General features: G+C 49.8%; 6 protein-coding genes across 6 annotated transcripts; 4 read left to right on the forward strand and 2 right to left on the reverse strand.

Moving 5' to 3' along the window:
- Window positions 1–1,687: 1,687 nt before the first annotated feature.
- BJ212DRAFT_745272 (uncharacterized protein) lies at window positions 1,688–3,572 on the forward strand. Its single transcript, XM_041343968.1, has 4 exons — window positions 1,688–2,466; window positions 2,549–2,830; window positions 2,944–3,023; window positions 3,077–3,572. The coding sequence occupies exons 1-4, from the start codon at window positions 1,787–1,789 to the stop codon at window positions 3,463–3,465; spliced, it is 1,431 nt and encodes a 476-aa protein (XP_041188045.1). The 5' UTR covers window positions 1,688–1,786; the 3' UTR covers window positions 3,466–3,572.
- Window positions 3,225–4,680, forward strand: BJ212DRAFT_744843 (uncharacterized protein). The gene has a single exon (XM_041343967.1). The coding sequence runs from the start codon at window positions 3,453–3,455 to the stop codon at window positions 4,632–4,634; it is 1,182 nt and encodes a 393-aa protein (XP_041188046.1). The 5' UTR covers window positions 3,225–3,452; the 3' UTR covers window positions 4,635–4,680.
- A 1,457-nt stretch (window positions 4,681–6,137) lies between these two features.
- On the reverse strand, window positions 6,138–7,028 carry BJ212DRAFT_1303417 (uncharacterized protein; the record flags this gene model as incomplete). Its single annotated transcript, XM_041333414.1, has 5 exons — window positions 6,138–6,227; window positions 6,286–6,438; window positions 6,469–6,489; window positions 6,660–6,765; window positions 6,862–7,028. 5 exons carry the CDS (start codon window positions 7,026–7,028, stop codon window positions 6,138–6,140), a joined length of 537 nt encoding a protein of 178 aa, XP_041188047.1.
- Window positions 7,029–7,412: 384 nt separating this feature from the next.
- On the forward strand, window positions 7,413–9,589 carry BJ212DRAFT_1303418 (uncharacterized protein; the record flags this gene model as incomplete). Its single annotated transcript, XM_041333415.1, has 9 exons — window positions 7,413–7,466; window positions 7,568–7,795; window positions 7,830–8,081; window positions 8,186–8,246; window positions 8,297–8,389; window positions 9,040–9,157; window positions 9,199–9,207; window positions 9,369–9,472; window positions 9,534–9,589. 9 exons carry the CDS (start codon window positions 7,413–7,415, stop codon window positions 9,587–9,589), a joined length of 975 nt encoding a protein of 324 aa, XP_041188048.1.
- An 824-nt stretch (window positions 9,590–10,413) lies between these two features.
- Window positions 10,414–15,735, forward strand: BJ212DRAFT_1485569 (ABC-2 type transporter-domain-containing protein; the record flags this gene model as incomplete). Its single annotated transcript, XM_041340998.1, has 21 exons — window positions 10,414–10,634; window positions 10,688–10,902; window positions 10,956–11,385; window positions 11,436–11,695; window positions 11,752–12,073; window positions 12,130–12,225; window positions 12,274–12,495; window positions 12,546–12,741; window positions 12,794–13,009; window positions 13,063–13,458; window positions 13,509–13,612; window positions 13,662–13,778; window positions 13,829–13,943; window positions 13,993–14,108; window positions 14,160–14,324; window positions 14,377–14,525; window positions 14,575–14,729; window positions 14,780–15,144; window positions 15,195–15,292; window positions 15,342–15,598; window positions 15,655–15,735. 21 exons carry the CDS (start codon window positions 10,414–10,416, stop codon window positions 15,733–15,735), a joined length of 4,296 nt encoding a protein of 1,431 aa, XP_041188049.1.
- A 218-nt stretch (window positions 15,736–15,953) lies between these two features.
- BJ212DRAFT_1281984 (WD40-repeat-containing domain protein) lies at window positions 15,954–17,678 on the reverse strand (the record flags this gene model as incomplete). Its single annotated transcript, XM_041331661.1, has 2 exons — window positions 15,954–16,382; window positions 16,431–17,678. 2 exons carry the CDS (start codon window positions 17,676–17,678, stop codon window positions 15,954–15,956), a joined length of 1,677 nt encoding a protein of 558 aa, XP_041188050.1.
- Window positions 17,679–17,680: the final 2 nt, after the last annotated feature.

Genomic DNA, 17,680 nt, shown 5'->3' on the forward strand with positions numbered 1-17,680 from the left:
ACATTCGTATGGAGGCCTAGTCATTCGAAATAGTAATGTTCATGTATTACAAGTGCGTTTTAACTTTTGCTCGCGTTTTAGATTCAAATACAACGTCGAGTTCAAGCCGAGTTACACATCCAGATCTACTAGTAGAAGCCTCATTCGTCCATAGCGAACGACCAAGGGCGATGGTCAGATGTAAGTATGGGGGGTGGTATCATATGTGTCAACGGCTTGTTGCGACCTCATGTTCTGCTAGCTTGAAATCAAACAGCCGTTACAACTTTCACCCGACTCAAAGATTTTTTTCCGAGAAATCCGAGAAACCCGACTGGTAAGTTATGAAGTCCGAACTCTAGAACCTAAAGGCCAGAGACAACACAGGAATCACACATCACACGATCAATCAGCGCGTCCCTTCAATATCAATATTGGACGGTTTCGTGTGTATCGTTTTACCGATTTACGGAAATTCTGGTCAGACAAGGTACAAGATGGAGAGGTCCTAATTCCAAGGCCCAAGGCCCCAAGGCATGAAATCGAGCGCTGGGCGGTGATAACTTATCTATCAAGAGCGCCGAGGTCAATATCGCGCTCGCTCCGCCGCCTTGAATTCGCTTGCCAAGCGCATTCATCTGCATCATCGTTCAACCGCGCATGCTGTGGTCTTGAAGGTTGTACTCTCGTGATCACCTGATCAAGCACGAAAGACAGTATGTTGGAAGTCTTCTGGGGGCAGCCTAACCTATCATGCATCAAATTTTCCTCCCGATCAATCAGATCCAGGCCGTATCGGGCTGCACGCAAGATCTCGAGCGCCAGAAACAGTCATGTGGTCAAGAAGAGGCCTCCATTGACAATAGATTGTTACTGAAGAAGCAATGTGTATGTCTGATGCGCTAGCTAGAAGCAATTCATTTCTGCGGAAATGAAAGCGTCTATCACCTCGAAGTATCAGGCCCAGAGCACGATGGTGGAAGAGCGACTCGGATGATTATTGTACTTTTGTGAGATAAGGGATGATGGGTACCCATATGATGAATTTGAATTTCGGGGAGGGTTTACCGTGTCCGGTCACTCATCAAGATGACAGGACTCAATTGCAGCTGTCCAGTTTGTGAGAATTGCCAAGGGTTGATTTGCATGATGTCATTTTTCGGTGTTTTTAAAATAGTCAAATTCCACCACGAGAACAGTAAATCACGCGATATTGGTAACGTTCCTGCAAGCACGGGTTGCCCATAATGTCGTCATGGTTAGCTCCGGATGTGGGTGATAGTTAAGGCAGGAAGGTAGGTAGGGGAGGTGGGCAGTCAGAGGCGGATCCGAACCTGATTGAAGGCACCGATAGGTATTGCCTTGAGGAAGCGAGACGTGAGAGACTGCCATTTGTTTTCAGGGTGAAGTGGATGAGCCAATAGGCAAGTGTTTGAGGCGGGGGGCGATGAACTTTAATAGGGACCTGGAAGCTTATTGGTTGTGGTGGTAAGAATGGTTGTTGTGCGGAAATTTGAAAGGTTCCGCGGAAAGAAAATGGAGTTGCTAAGAGACGAATGAAAGACAAGAGTGCTAGTGAACGACGACCTTGAGCATGAGGCCTCTCTAAGAATGATATCGATGATTGTCGACTGCGGTTGTATGATAGACACAAAGGACGACATATGTGGCATTTGCTGTGATCAACGTTTGAACTCGAGTTAATTGAGCGGCTGATAGACTAATCTAAATTTGTATCGTGGGAAATTGGTTGTGAAATTGGTTTTGAGTGAGCGGCGCTTAAGCTTCAGCTAAATTGAAGACGACGATGACCAGGACGACGGTTACAGCGACGACAGTAATGGCCACATCAACTGAACATCGTATGATAAGTAAACATACTCCAGTTCCATTCCTACTCGAAGCTTTTCCTGTACCACCCTCACACATCCCAGTCTCTCCAGTCTCACCAGTCTCCAATAATCCACCACCATCACTACCACCAACTGCACCACTTCCGCCACTACCAGGTCCATCCGATACAGTCCTTTTCGTTCGCAGAAACTCTTCAATACGCTCTATATCTTCTTCTAGTTCAGATCCCCACTCTCCTATAAGAACTAGAACTAGAAATGGAAGCCTTTCAAGTTTACGCTCATTCCATAGCGCAACAAGAAAACCTTCCTACGATCTAACACATACAATATCAGAAGAAGGCCCTTACAACATCCCAGATGCACTCAAACCTGCTTTCATCCTCCCCTCCCCACCAGACAGACCTCGCTCAACAAGCCCAGACGTTTCAGCTATCATACAAGCAACTCCACGTCCACGCTCGCGCCCTCGTTCGCGTCCTAATAAGTCACGTTCGAGGACAAACAGTCTTAATGGGTATAGATCTTCAGGGTCGTCAAAACACTTGCCCAATCCTCACGAGTTCGAAGTTGAAGTAGAAGACCAAGATGCCCCCGACTCCGATTCGAGCATCGATCTCCACACCCCTTTGCCGTGAGTTTCTGTTCCATTTTTCCCTTTCTTCGTCTCCGTCTCGTCCGGAGCTCTCGTAATCCCGCTCACCCTCTCTTTTCAGCCATCTCATGCTTCGACACGGTCTCCTCTCTCCCCACTCAAAACTCCTCCCGTCATCTCCTCCAGCCCCAAATCGTCTCTCCATTGCCTCAAATTTATCACAAGCGTCCCTCAAGTCCAACTTCTCAAACCAATCAGACGCGTCACTGCTCACCAATAGTTCCACCGGAAGTAAGCATCCAAAGGATTCGAGGGACACACCTGGTAGACGCGTCAGGCATCGTGATGGAAGGTTGTTGAGAGGAGGTATTGGCCTCACAACTGGTTTGGGATGGAGTGATAGGTGAGCATTCCCGTCGTTTTAGGCTGGCGGTCTCAGTTCCAAGGCATAACCCTCGCGCTTTTATCTCCTCGCATCTTCGCTTCTCTGTCTTATGTCGCTTCCATTGCGCCAAGAACGGCGGTTGGCGCGGAGACACCGCCCCGTCGAAGATCAAGGGTCTTTGCATCACCGATAGGCCACACGCCGAGTTCTCGTTATTCTCTCCTTCTCTTCGCGTCCAAATCCAAATACTAACACTCCAAACAGCGAAGACGAAGACGCCCCCTCCCCACTCACACGCCGTCTCTCAGCGCTCAACCTCTCCCGACGCTCATCCGCCACGTCCATATCCACATCCCAATCTTACTCCTCCCTCCGCTCCCCACACCCCCTCTCACGCAGCATCTCCCATTCTATCCTTCGCGAAGAAGAGGGCGAAGAAGAAGTGGATGAATTCGGCCGCGTCGTCCGAGCAGGCGACTTTGCGCGCACAGACGGCCGCGTCATCCTCGACGGACAATTCTCCAAAAGCCTCCCACCCAGAACCAAGCCTCTCACCTCCCGTCCCAAATCTCGCCCTTACAAACTCAAAGACGGTGAGGCACGAGTCCCAGTCCCAGTCCCAATCCCACTTGAAGACGAGATGGACGGCGTGACTCCCACCCGCGCAGACTTTCGCAATAGCGCAGGGTCGAGCTCTAGTGGACTCGGGACGGGTGCAGGTGGTGGGACTGGTAATGGCTCGAGCACCGCTTCTACTTCCTCGCTGTCCCTTCCCTTCCCTGCGACGCCCCAGAGCCCCGTAGCGTTCTCGGAGACGGGACCTAACCCCTCGTCGGGCATGACGCATATGCACAAGCACTCTCTATCTCAGTCATCGACGCTGTCATCATGTGACGTTGATAAATCACTCCCTCCACTCCCTTTGACCCCGAAGAAATACCCGCCTTCGCTTTCTAGGTTGAGGACGTATTCGAGCACGTCGAGTGTTGGGTCTGTAGAGTTGGGCGGTGGGGGGCTTAGGATTATTAGTGAGGCCGGGACCGGGACGCCACGCCCTTCGTTGGGCAGCGTGCCGAGATCTTCGTTGGGCGGTGTGCCGAGGCCTTCGTTGGGTGGTGTTCCGAGACCTTCGTTGGGCGGTGTTCCGAGACCTTCATTGGGTGGTGTTCCGAGATCTTCGTTAGGAGGCGTCCCACGACCGTCCTTGGGCGGTGTACCCCGACCGTCGCTGAGCTCACCCCGGCCCTCGATGAGCCCCCACCCGTCTGCATCTAACACCTCGTTGTCGACGCCTAATCCGTCTTTGCCCAGTCTTGCGGGGCAGAGCAGCGATGGTGTAGGTGTATCCTCTGTGCCGTTCGTGAGCGCGAGCACGAGAGACAGCGCCTTCACGAACCCCAGAGAGATCAGCAGCATCACTATCCCAAGCGCCTCGAACCCTCGAGAAAGCGGCACCCAGAGCCCCCTCCCACGCACCCTCAAACTCCTCCAACCAGGCGAACAGCCCCAACGGCCGGGGGGAGTACTGACCTACAACCGAAACGTGCATGATCAGCTTAAGCGTGCACAGTCTCAACCGCAGCCACAGCCTCCTTTGATGCAATCACACACGACTATTCTGCCTTTGTCGCCTGTGATGCGGACACTTGTGAAGCCTAATCCTTCGGGGAGTATAGGGAGTATGACTATAAGTATGGGGATAGATAGGCCAAAGTCACGGACAGGAACGGGTATGGTGTATCACTCGTCCTCGGGTCCTGCTGGAAGCAGGATGAGGGTGCCGAGTACTGTTAGGCCTAGCGGGATTGGTGTTGCGTTGTGAGTGGTGAGTGCGGTTGTTCCCTTTCCTTTTGTGAGGTCGGAGTGTTAACTTTGGTTTCAGTTTCAAGTGGCCGTGATGGTGATTGGAGGCGATGTGCTGCGAGGCGATGTGCAACCATCAACATCAGGATTGGTTCTGGTGGTGCACTGGAGGCCGTGTGCATCAGATTATGATCCAAAGAGGGGATTGGACGGTTCTGGTGCCTGAGACTCCCTCAGAGGCTCTGGGGAATATCTTTACTACCTCGTGAGCATCGCAGCTTCCAACGCACGTTCACCTCCAGCCTCCTCGACGAATCGACGAACCTGACCACATCCTCCTCGACGATCTACCCACCACATGCGAAGCATCAACAACGTCAACGTACACATTTCATTTAGTGCAGATTCATATTTCGGACGCTCACTTGTCAAGGGACCTAGACCTTTCAAATATTTCCTTTTTCGGGGCCTAGCGCTTTATCTCTACTCTAATACCTTCCTCTTCTTATCATGCCATGGACGTGGACAGAGTCTCTTTATCACGGGCAGGCTTGGACCTGAATCTCTCTATCATGGGCCTGCCAGGAACGCATTTTGAATTGGATTTAGATTTATCGCGCTTTTATGTTATGTTGCTGCAGGACCGTGCCTTTTTCCATCTCGTCTCATCCCATCCTGCGTGCCCGTGCCCGTACCCGTGCCCGAGTCCACACACTTTACCTCGGCGTTCCCTATCCCATCCCACATCTGTCATGGCATCATATCCATATTTCTACCGCCGCCGCCACCACGCGCTCCCCCTACCCCTTACTACGTTCCTTCATACTTCCAAAAGATAGATAGCTCTGTCACATAGCTTAATTGTCCTTGTTCTTGTTTCTTTTGTTTTATATTTAGGATGGACGGAAAGGTTGCATATAATGTATTGTGTATATACATGGATTTTTTTCGTTGTGTATACTTGCCAATTGGATGGTTACGTGGAGTTTGAGTTGTATGTTTTAGAGTGGCCTCTTGAACAACCAGTAGGGAACAACTTGAGGCGTGCCTTTTCGTTCCCCATAAAAATCATCCGTCCAGACTTTTTGCTGCTGAGAAAGATAAAGTGCGGTCTCTTATTTCGTTCCCTGTGAAAAGCCATCCGTCCAGAGACCTTGTTGCTGAGGACGATTAAGCACAGTTTCTTACCGGAGTAACCGTGAAAGCGGGAGAACTTCCCTTTGAATACTGCGTGCCGCCACGATCTTCAAACAGTTTAAATGAATCACAACACGACTGTTGTTGGATCGTCGATTCATTCTGGGATCAAGTATAGACCGCTTGCCACTGTCGCCTACCCCTATCTCTATCTCGTTCTCGTCTTATTCGTTCTTGAAAGGTTAGATGGTTGCGTGCGTTTTAAACATGTTGCATACCATACACACATGCATATACTGGGTGTTTTTCTCGTTGCAATAGGCTGGGATACATAACCTCAGAATAGTAGCCACAGTACATGTTGGAGTTAGGTCCATCAACCAAGTCAGGGGCCTGTCTCAACGAATTGATTGGCGACGGGTGTGGTGTAGCCTGCGATCTCTCGAGCTTCCAGCAGATACAATTTGAGACGCGCCTGGAATCCCAATTGATGTTTAGGGGAAGACGGAGGTGATGCACGTTCGTTCTCTTACCAAAGTGCTTAGCTGCGACAGGTAGCGAGATAGCGGGAGGACTTCCCATTGAATAGCCCGTGCCGCATCTTCAAACAGGGATAGGGACGAACCCCAGTGGGACTTGCTCGGTGTCACATCCCGGAACGAAGTAATGTCGTAGCAGCGACCTCCCTAGGCGAAAGGGGTTGTATGGTGACGTACAAGCTTTGACGATCCGGTGATCTAATGAATTGATGAGGTCGCCTTAGTGGATGTTATGACATGAGAGCTGAGGAGACTCAGCGTTCGGGCTTACTAAGCTACTAGTGCCGGCGTCGAGTCGCCGCTCAATTGTCTTCCTTGCTTACGCCCCGGCTTCAGCAAAATCGTTCTGACCTTCCTTGCTGACGTACTCGATCACGGGGCCCGGCAGTAGCAATGATTCCTTTTCTCCAGAGATGACTCACTAGAACGTGTCGTCTGACACGATCATTGATTTTCTCCGGACACAAGGGTAACCTGGAAAATCCATAGAGACGATCTGGTTGGCAAGCAGACCAAAAACACTAACTAACAGTACAACACGGAGGAAGGTGTATCGATCCTTGAACTCACTCTTGGATCTCGCCAGCTGCAGCTTGAAACGCATGCAAAAGCACATTCAGACAAGCAAAACTTCCAACGCACTTGAAGACTAAATTAACCGAAAAGTTCATTGTGTCATTGTAGACGCGCGTCGGGTCCTTCTGAGAAACATTGAATTGTAAGTGATGATTAATCATTTTGCACTGCTATGGATGAAAAGCTTTGTTGGCGCTGTGCTTGGTAGTCGAAAATGTTGAGTATGTTTCCATTTATTACTCCGTCACGCTATGACTAATCATTCCGAACCGTTCTTTTTGAATGATATGACACAGTATGACACTTGCTCGTTCATTCTAGTCCGAAGGCAGGGGGCATAGAAATCCATTTGAAAAAGATCGCGCTGGGTCACCGGCGAAGTTACCACGCTAGCGTAGTACCCGGGGGTATACCCCATGTACCATGCTTGAAGCTACTTCAAATTCAAAGGTATGTTTAATGCCACGTAACATGTGTTGCGTCATGCCCATTGTCAATCTATTTAATGCCGTATCGCGACCGCGTTATTTCACCTGGCCCAATCCATGGACTACAAGTGTATCAAAAAGGAACCTGTCTTGCCTTCAATCTGCCTACTGGTAAGTAGGGCGGATGATCTGACACGAATATGAAGTTTTCATTTGCGGATGTGTGCGCCGCTGGCGGTTTCACAGTTGCTGACCTTGGTCATTGAAATCAGAATTTGATTGAACGGTACCTCGGACTATATATTGGCGACAATGATCACAAGCAGGCGTACTGGGTCGAATATAAACGTCCCGACTATCAACACGGTCGCTGCGTACGAGCCAAAACGGGCATGAAGCACCACCTGCAAGCCATCGGTTGGTCTTCCATTTGCGAACGATATATATTTATGGTCAACGTCTTTCTCAACGTGCTTTGGCCTATTTGCTGTGCTGTTCTTGTAAGTATATATCCCTATCTTGATCATACTATAGTCGTGTCTAACGGCTCACCTATTCCTCAGGTATTGGTATAAGTGCTATAATCATCTGAGGACTGCCGCATCTGGTACACAAGTCCGTTCTTTTACCGTTCGATCACACATCGTCATCAGAAAACTGTACTTTGTGATCCTTTATCCAGAACCTCAGTTGCGCATCCTGTGCCGATATTCCAATTCAATCGTTCGATTTGGAGTTAGCTTACTCTCCTCATTGATCGGCTTGCAAAACACTGCCTTAGTTTTCGTGAGTCCTGCACACCTCAAGAGTGATTGCCGCAAGATTTAATCTCGTCCTAGCGCCACACCGCGGCTGTTGCTGGCATCTTCATTCTCTTGATATCACTCTAGAGCGGTATTAGCCCACTTTCCCGCGGTTCCGAAGAGTTTACGGTGGATCATGGGATTGAACGTACAGCGTCCCTTGTAAGGTACTACAACTTACTCCCATGCCCACTACAGAGGCTAAGGTGGTGATATTAAGTGTTAATATCTCTGCGTTAGCCTTTATAGTGACGCTTGTTGTCAACGAGTTCCCTACACTGGCACTTGACAGTGAGTTTACTCCACTTTTATCACCAGGGTCAGTCCTGACTGCGAATGTTTTGCGTGAAAATTAGGAGTGTATATGGGGCAACTTCGGTGACATCAATGTTGACGTTTGGCATCTGGCACGTCATATTTGCAATGGAGGATAGGTGGCAGTCATATTATGATTGTGCATCAGATCTATGAATTCATGGCGCCCACCCTCAGAACTTTTGTGCCGCTTGCGCCCCACTTGGGTTCCTGGCGGTGCTCTTATCTGTATTTGAATGCAATAGTTCGTCTGCGCTGGCATCCTGTTAAGGCTCTTGTACTGCCGCTCTGATGCAGCTGCATACTCGACTTCGATAGTTTGAATGCTATACTCGCAGACCTCTTTACGTGGTGGCACTCGCCCAGTATGAAATTTCTAATCAAGCGATGTACCATGTCATGGGTTGTATTGCCTGGGAAGCTCACTGCGTTTATGACATTTTGTGGTCGCCGATGCCGTTCACTCACTCTTGTCGTCAGGAGACCTGAGCTGGTGTTGATGTGGTAACTGAAACAATTTCTCACCTTCCCGAGGCAAATGGCCGTAAAGGCTCCTCTCACTGAGAAGGAATCATAGTGCGTAAAATCTCCACCTATGATCTGCACTCACCTAACCTTCTTCAAAGGTGTGGGCGGGGCCTCACTGAGAAAACATATCGCCCGCCATGAAGTAGAACTTGATGCCAGGTTCAAGTTCTTGAAGCTGAAGTCTGCTAACCACCTATATGTAGCCACCCTTTTTTGGTGAGCCCACTTCTAGTCTTGACTGGCGATCTATCGTCCAGTTCCAATCCGTGAGTTTTCTGACCATCATAATCAGGCTATTCTCCGCACAGCAGTGCTCTTTCTCCGTGTTCTTCGCTGCTGATGCGCTGTGCATGTGCATCAGAGTTATTCCATATCTTTGACATCAGCGAGAACTCCCGAAGAAGTAACATTAACCTACTACAAGCAGAGAAGGTGCATGGGTGCTTATGGGGACCAGCCAGATCCGACAATTCTTGATAGGCCAGGGCCCAGAATACAAATACACTGTTTCATATTGGAGGGTTGGCCACTGTAAGTCAGATATGGAAAAATTGTTACTTCATCGCTAGATACCAAAATCTTCGGGCCGTAGCGCATTACAATTGCCGCGCGTTCCATCACGAGGACCGAATCCAGGCTAGACGGTGACTGGCAATGATCGACCACTGTGACACTGTGACAAGAAACACAATCCTTACATCCCGCGACAACGACGGTTTGGCGAGAGCTGCGGTTTCATCGCAGCTGAATTATGCATTTCACGGCCAGGCACGGTGGCTCCTACGATCCCACAGTTGCAGATATATTCCCACATGGGAACACCAGGCACCGAGCACCAACCTGCGCCGACGAGATGTCGACGACGAACTTATCAATCACTCTTGCACAGTTTCACCGTAGTTTCATGCCTTGTGCCAGTAATAACTGAAGCACTGACTCGGTATATCAACTCATCAAATCAATGCTTTGACGATCACTGTTCAATATAACGATCGGGCTCGGGAAAGGGTATACGTTGCCACTTCCGCGTTTGCGGCATGAGTCATGCGATAGCATCGGACAACGCGAGGGTGATTCGAAAGGAGGACTGCGCATTATTTTACGGTTGTGGCGCTTAGGATGGACTATGACGAAACTTCTGGAATTCCCGACTAGCTGGCTGAGTGAAGGAGGTCCAGGGCTGCAGCTTGAAGCATGTGTGCAGTGTCATCAAAATTACGTGCATGTGACGGTAGCTAAGCCAAATATGGTTATCAGGCGGTGGCGGTATAAGTTAACGTTTTTGATTTCCGGGATTCGGGAAATTATTACAGACACAGGAGTGCCTAAGAGCGTGCTTTAGTACTATGTAACGTTGCGTTCGTTCGGCTTGATGCGTTATGGCTCGGGTATTAGTATTGTAGCACCACCACATATAAAAATCATCCGTTCCTTGCTGTATACTGGTAATCACTCCCTCTTTTCACCTTAGGATGCCCGGCGACTCTAATGACCCCTCTCCCCTCAGCCCCACCTCACAACCTCATACAAGTACAGCATCGCATGATAAGGCCAGCGGCAACCGTCGCGTTCTGGACGTCAAGACAACCCTGGGGGTAACTTCTGATGAACCCGGGTATCGCAATTCTGTTTTAACTATAGTCGGGGATGAAGATTTCAGCTTCGAAAAACATCTCAAGGACATCATCAAGCGGTGAGTTGGGACCATTTCATGAACACCTGGTTATGATTGACAATTAATTGTAGACGTGATGAGGAAGAAATAAAATGGCGTGAGCTCGGTGTCGTGTTCAATGACCTCCGTGTGGTGGGCATTGGCGCGAGATCATCATTGCAACCGACCATGGGGTCATTATTTAGCCCTGCCTCCCTCTTGCGCACAATTAGTGAAGCTCGACATCCACCTGTGCGGGATATTTTGTCAGGCTTCGAAGGCGTCATTGCACCTGGCGAAATGCTACGTGAGCACTTCCGAACATCACCCCATGTACTTTGTGAAACCTTATTCTTTCAGTCGTTCTAGGAAAACCTGGGTCAGGATGCAGCACCTTCCTCAAGACCCTCGCTAACCAGCGTGGGGAGTACCATGCTGTTGAAGGAGAGGTTGAGTATGATTCATTTACCCCCCAAGATATCGGTAACCATTACCGCGGAGACGTCATTTACTGCCCAGAGGACGACATTCACTTCCCTACTTTGACGGTCGAGGAAACATTGTCTTTTGCCATCAAAACTCGCACACCTCAAACCCGCTTCGCCAATCAGTCAAGGAAGCAATTCAATGCTGAATTTTTGGACGTTCTCCTCAGAATTTTCGGCCTTCAACACGCTCGGAAAACCGTCGTCGGTAATGCCGCGATTCGCGGTGTTTCTGGTGGAGAGAAAAAGCGTGTTTCCATTGCAGAGGCACTGTCTTGCAGAAGTATGATTGGCGCATGGGACAAGTACGCTTCTAGTGTGGTGGGCTGTTATGGCGTTAACTCGGCACTTTTAGCTCTACTCGTGGTTTAGATGCCTCTACTGCGCTTGAGTTTGTTCAAGCTTTGCGTCTGGGTACTGACATCGCGCGTCTGACAACTATTGTGTCCATCTACCAAGCCGGGGAGCAATTGTATGAGCTCTTCGACAAGGTATGTGTCATCGCTGAAGGTCGAATGGCCTATTTTGGGCCGGCCAAAGCCGCCCGTCAATATTTCATCGATATGGGCTACGAGCCCCATAATAGGCAGACTACGGCAGATTTCCTCGTTGGTGGTGCGTTCTATTGCCTCTTTCAACTCTTGCCCGCGTCCCTGATCATCGATCATCAGTCACCGACCCAATTGGCCGGAAGATTAGGTCAGGGTTCAAAGGCACAGCTGTGCCCAGAACGGCAGAGGAGATGGCCGCCCATTTCCGGGCGTCACAGCTTGGCCATCTTAATCGTCAGGCAATTGACGAGTATCGGGCACTTCATGTTGGCAAACCTGACCGCAAAGATGCATACCGGCTGAGTGCAGTTATGGAGCATTCTCATCATGCACCCAAGAATAACTCGTATACCATATCTATCCCTATGCAAGTTAGGGCTGTGATGGTTCGCCGTATGCAAATTATTAAGGGCGACTTGTCCGCGCAGGTGGTACAGCTATGGTACGTCTTGATACGATATTCATTATACGACGTTCTGATCCCACTTTATCAACCAGTGCCCAGATCTTTCAAGGCATCATCATGGGCGCGGTCTTTTTGCAATTGCCTGATGCAACATCGGGCTTTTTCTCTCGGGGAGGTGTTTTGTTCTTGTGAGTGTCTTGTTCGGCCATGCCAAGGGACGATCTGACGCCATGTAGCGCTCTCTTCTTTGGCGCAATATCTGCGATGGCAGAAATTCCCGCTCTGTTCGCCCAGCGCCCTATCATATTACGCCACCATAAAGCAGCGATGTACTACCCCTTCATTGAGGCCTTTGCTCATACAGTGGTAGACATCCCCATCACGTTCATAATTCAAGCTGTTTTCTGCGTCATTCTTTACTTCATGGTCGGCCTTCAAAAATCAGCATCCCAGTTCTTGTGAGTGCATCTATCTATCTGAAGCATCATTGACTGATATTGGTCTACAGTATATTTTTCTTGACAGTCTTTACCATGACTATTACGATGAAGGCGTTCTTCAGAATGCTCGCAGCCAGTTTCAAGGAGGAGTCCGGTGCAACGTCCATGGCTGGTATCTCCGTTCTAATTGTTTCCCTGTACACCGGTTACACCATTCCTCGCCTAAGTATACCAGGCGCCCTCAGATGGATAACATATCTTAACGTGAGCATGTGTTGTTCTCTGGTCATGATTTGAGCTAAACTGCTTGATGAAGCCTCTGCGTTACGGCTTCGAGGGCATCCTGACAAATGAGTTCCACACACTGAACGCTACTTGCACCACACTTGTTCCCCAAGGTCCAGGGTACGAGAATATTTCTTTGGCGAACCAGGTTTGCACGACTGTCGGATCACTGCCTGGCATGATCACCGTAGACGGCAACAGGTTCGTGAACATGTCATACGGCTACTCATATAGTGATCTCTGGAAAGTGAGTCGATCGTCTAATCACAATCATCCTTGCTGAGATCTCATACTCCGCAGAATTACGGTATCATCATTGCCTTTGGTGTTGGCTTCTTCGTGTTATTGCTCATCGCCGCGGAGTACAACACGAACTCCGCGTTTGATACTGTGGTGACTCTCTTCAAGCAAGGAACACGTGCAATGGAAGACATTGCCACCACGGAAGACGAAGAGAAATCCAGCAAGCTATCCACCCGTCCACCCTCTTTGGACGGTGGCGCGCCACGAACTGCCGGTGCACCCGCATCCTATAGTGCACTCGAAAAGCCAGCAACCAATGACGTATTTACGTGGCAGCACATTCAATACGTTGTACCGGTATCTGGCGGAGAACGGCGCTTGCTCGACGATGTCTCTGGGTACGTTGCACCTGGAAAATTAACGGCTCTCATGGGTGAATCCGGCGCTGGAAAGGTTCGTCGCATATCTATCTTCAGGACTCTTCGTTCAACTTTTTATCACAGACGACGTTGCTCAATGTTTTGGCTCAACGGGTCGATGTCGGAGTTGTTATGGGAGATCGGTTCGTCAGCGGACAGCCCGTGCCCGCAGACTTCCAGGCTCAGACGTGAGTGAACTTGCCACTAGTCAAGATCCTTCGTTGATATTCCTCGCAGTGGCTACTGCCAACAAATGGACACTCACTTGCCGCAAACGACTGTTCGCGAAGCTCTTCTGTTCTCCGCTCGCCTGCGACAACCTGAGTCTGTCTCGTCTGCAGAACTTGAATCATAGTATGTTCACATTTATTCACCGTACGCATACGACTGAGAGTTGTGGATAGCGTGGACAAGTGCCTTATCATGTGTGGCCTTGAAAATTATGCTGACGCTATTGTTGGATCACTGGGTGTTGAGCACCGTAAGCGTACTACCATCGGGGTTGAGCTCGCAGCAAAGGTACGTCCTTTGGAGCCACATTTTTGATTTCGCGCTGACAGTTTTAAAGCCCAAACTGCTTTTATTCCTTGACGAGCCAACGTCCGGCCTCGATTCCCAGTCCGCCTGGGCAATCATGAAGTTCCTTCGTGAACTGGCAAACAATGGACAGGCCATTCTTTGCACGTGAGTATGCTAGATTTGGTATTTTAATGCACGCTTAATTGTTACAACCAGCATTCACCAACCCTCTGCCGAGCTCTTCCAGGTGTTTGACAGACTATTACTTCTGCGCAAGGGTGGTCAGACCGTTTACTTTGGTGATATCGGCGATAAATCCTCGATTATGCTGGATTACTTTGAGCGCAACGGAGCCACTCACTGTGACGCCGATGCTAATCCGTAAGTCGCTTTCATCTACATCTCTGAGATGTCTCTCATGTCCGTATCCAAGTGCTGAGTACATGCTGGATACCATTGGGGCTGGCGCAACCGCAACTGCCACTGTCGACTGGCATAACATTTGGAAGCGATCTCCGGAAGCTGTTGAACTTCAAGCGCAGATCGAACGGATACACGCTGAAGGTCGCGCACGGCCATCAGGTTGGGACGGAACGTCATTCTGAATTTGCCACCTCATGGATTCATCAAGCTGTTGTCCTTACGAAGCGCAACTTCCTTGCCTACTGGCGTAACCCGACATACCTCGTCGCGAAGATCATTCTCAACATCGCGGGTGGTTTGCTCATTGGGTTTACTTTCTTTGACTCCAAGGACACCTTACAAGGGACGCAGAACAAGCTTTTTGTGCGTTCATTCCATGCTTACTCTTAAGTCATACGCTAATCCCAGTGCAGTCAATTTTCCTAGCAACTATTCTCTCTGTCCCCATAACTCAACAACTCCAATCTGTCTACATTGATATTCGCTCCATCTATGAAGTCCGCGAGCGACCAAGCAGAATGTACAGCTGGACTGCACTTGCTACATCGCAGATCCTGGTCGAGATTCCCTGGAACATCTTTTGCTCGTCGCTGTTTTTCCTCTGTTGGTACTGGACGGTCGGTTTCGCCACCAATCGAGCAGGCTACACATACTTGATGTACGGAGTCGTGTTCCCCCTCTATTACACTACCATCGCAGAGGCGGTCGGAGCCATGGCACCCAACGCAGTGATCGCATCGCTGTTGTTCAGCACGGTATTTTCATTCGTCGTCATCTTGTAAGTTCAACTCGCTCTTTTTGCCGGTCCAATCGCTAACGCCTTTGAAGTAACGGTGTTTTGCAGCCTTTCCGTGCGTTGGGCTGGTGGAAATGGATGTACAGAGTATCCCCATTCACGTACCTCGTCGAAGGTCTCCTGGGCCAAGGTTAGTGCACGCTCTCCTTCGTCTGAATTTAACTGAGGCCTCCTCCTAGCTATTGGTGGACAGCTGATCAACTGCGCGTCAGATGAATTAGTGCCAATTAATCCTCCCAGCGGACTCAGTTGCGCAGCGTACATGGATCCCTTCATATCTTCTGCCGGGGGCTATCTCACAAACCCCGATGCGACGACTGAATGCCTATACTGTCCTTACCGCACCACCGATCAGTTCATGTTCAGCAGTTTCAATATCTTGGACTCTCATCACTGGCGAAACACGGGTATTGTACTGGGCATCGTCGTATTCAATGTGCGTTCCTTTTATTAGACTGCCCTGCACGCGCGCTCATCAGTTTTAACTTTTAGGTATGTGCCATATTCGCGTTCACATATATATTCCGCATCCGGAAGGGCAACATATTCAGTCTTTTCAAGGGACGAAGATAGAAATTATACCAATGCTTTTGCAAGGCTGTGCATTTAGAGTTTATCTATCGAGCGTTTGTAATGTATTAGATCATACATGTTATTGCTATTCCAGCTGAAGAAACATTAATATTAATGAGCAGTTTCAGATATTCATGCGTTTGCAAGTGAGCAATATAACAGATTGGGTATGTTGGTAATCTTCCGTAAGAGAATGAATGCACAGCACAAGTTGTGGATCACCGTATCGACAAAATCCCCGACCTCGTCGTTGAACTCGACCTTTCTTTCCCCTCTTTCTTTTTCTTTGCGCCCACCCCCTCCCATATTCTCCAAAACTTCAGATTCTCATCCCCGGCACCCGTGCACACGACGTCGCCTGCAGGCCCTACCGCTGTATACAGCACCCGCGAGTCGTGTGCATCCCGTATCTCCGCGATACGCTCGAGCGACGGGTAGGCGTGTACCATAATTGCATTTGTGGGGTACCCATGTGTCGTGAGGATTTCTTTTTTATGCGGTGACCAGATGATGGAGGTGACTTGGGACGGTGTTTTGAGAGAGTGCAGGCGGGCGCCAGTGCCACTGTTCCAGACGTGAACAGTTGCGTCGTTTGTGCCCCCGCCGCTGGCCAAGAGGGAAGATTGCCAGGGGCACCAAGCAATTGCCTACATAGTGTATTAGATATGCCAAATATAATCGAGACTATGACCTACCTTTACGGCAGCGGTATGGTTTCGCTTCGTCCACTTGGCTTGCCCGCGCGCCCCCTCCGTAACATCGCCTACGCGTCCATCCCAAATATTGACGACATTGTCGTTACCCCCGCTCGCCAGAAGTTCGCCGTCTGCTCTCCACTTCAGTCCGCAGACTTCTCCTGTGTGTCCAAGCAGCTCCATGACTTTGTGCCGAGGGACACGGACATCATGGTGCCATATACTTCCATCCCCACATCCAGAGCTAAGTATATGGGCGTTCCAAGATAACACGGCAATTTGACCTTGATGTCCACCCATCGTCCGAAGCTTCTGTCCAGCTTCTACATCCCACAACTCGACTTCGCCAGTGCCGAGACCTATACCGAGGTAGGCACCGTCATTTGAAAAATCAACTGAGGAGACATATGTGCCCTCAGGCGCTTCACCAAGATGAGAGACGATCCCCGTATCTGCCCGCCAGACGTAAGTGCTCTCAGCAAGGGCGACAGCAACAACATTCTGGATAGACCATGATACTAGATTCAGGTAAAAGTCATCAACCATGCCCGGAGCATCGAGGACGCGCTCGGGCTGAGTGGGAATGCGACGGGACTTGTTGGTTGTAGAGCTAGTTGACGAAGGGAGTTCACCTGGGCGTCCGTAGAGCGGACGAGCTAGTTCGCGCTGCTGGGAAAGCGTAGAGTCTGAAGAAGAAGCTGGGGGGGCCTCGTGGTACGCTAGCACACGGCGATTGAGAGGGACACCTGTGGCAGCTGCAAGACGAGCTGTGTGTCCTGGTGATACGGTTTTTGGGTTGAGACTCATGAGTTCGAGCGTGGCAGCAACATCGTCGGCATCGCGAGTAGTAATAAAACGATCGCGGTTGTCACCGGTAGATTGTGTGCGCTCCCGAGTAGCAGGGGTTGATCTCGAGCGCTTGAGCTCTGGTCTAGGCTGTGATGCAGGGGGTAAGTAGTCGCGTGAAACGACGTCCAAACGGGTCTCAATGCCGCCTTTTCTGATGACTCCTCCACCCGCTTGGCGTTGAAATGAGTCTGAGACGGCAATGCCACCTCCAGTTGCGCGTTTTACGGGAGATACTTGTCGCGATTTGGTGATGAATGGATTTGACAGGTCAGCAGGATGAGATCGTTTTTGGGGGGAGATGGAGATACTATTGAAGGCAGAGATGATGGATGGAGTGAGCGGCGTCTTTGCATCTGAACGTGATCTATAGCGAGACGGTGTCTTGGGTATTGAGGTCATCG

The sequence above is a fragment of the Suillus subaureus genome (assembly GCF_016647635.1).
Source record: "Suillus subaureus strain MN1 chromosome Unknown BJ212scaffold_43, whole genome shotgun sequence".
Classification (NCBI taxonomy): Eukaryota; Fungi; Basidiomycota; class Agaricomycetes; order Boletales; family Suillaceae; genus Suillus; species Suillus subaureus.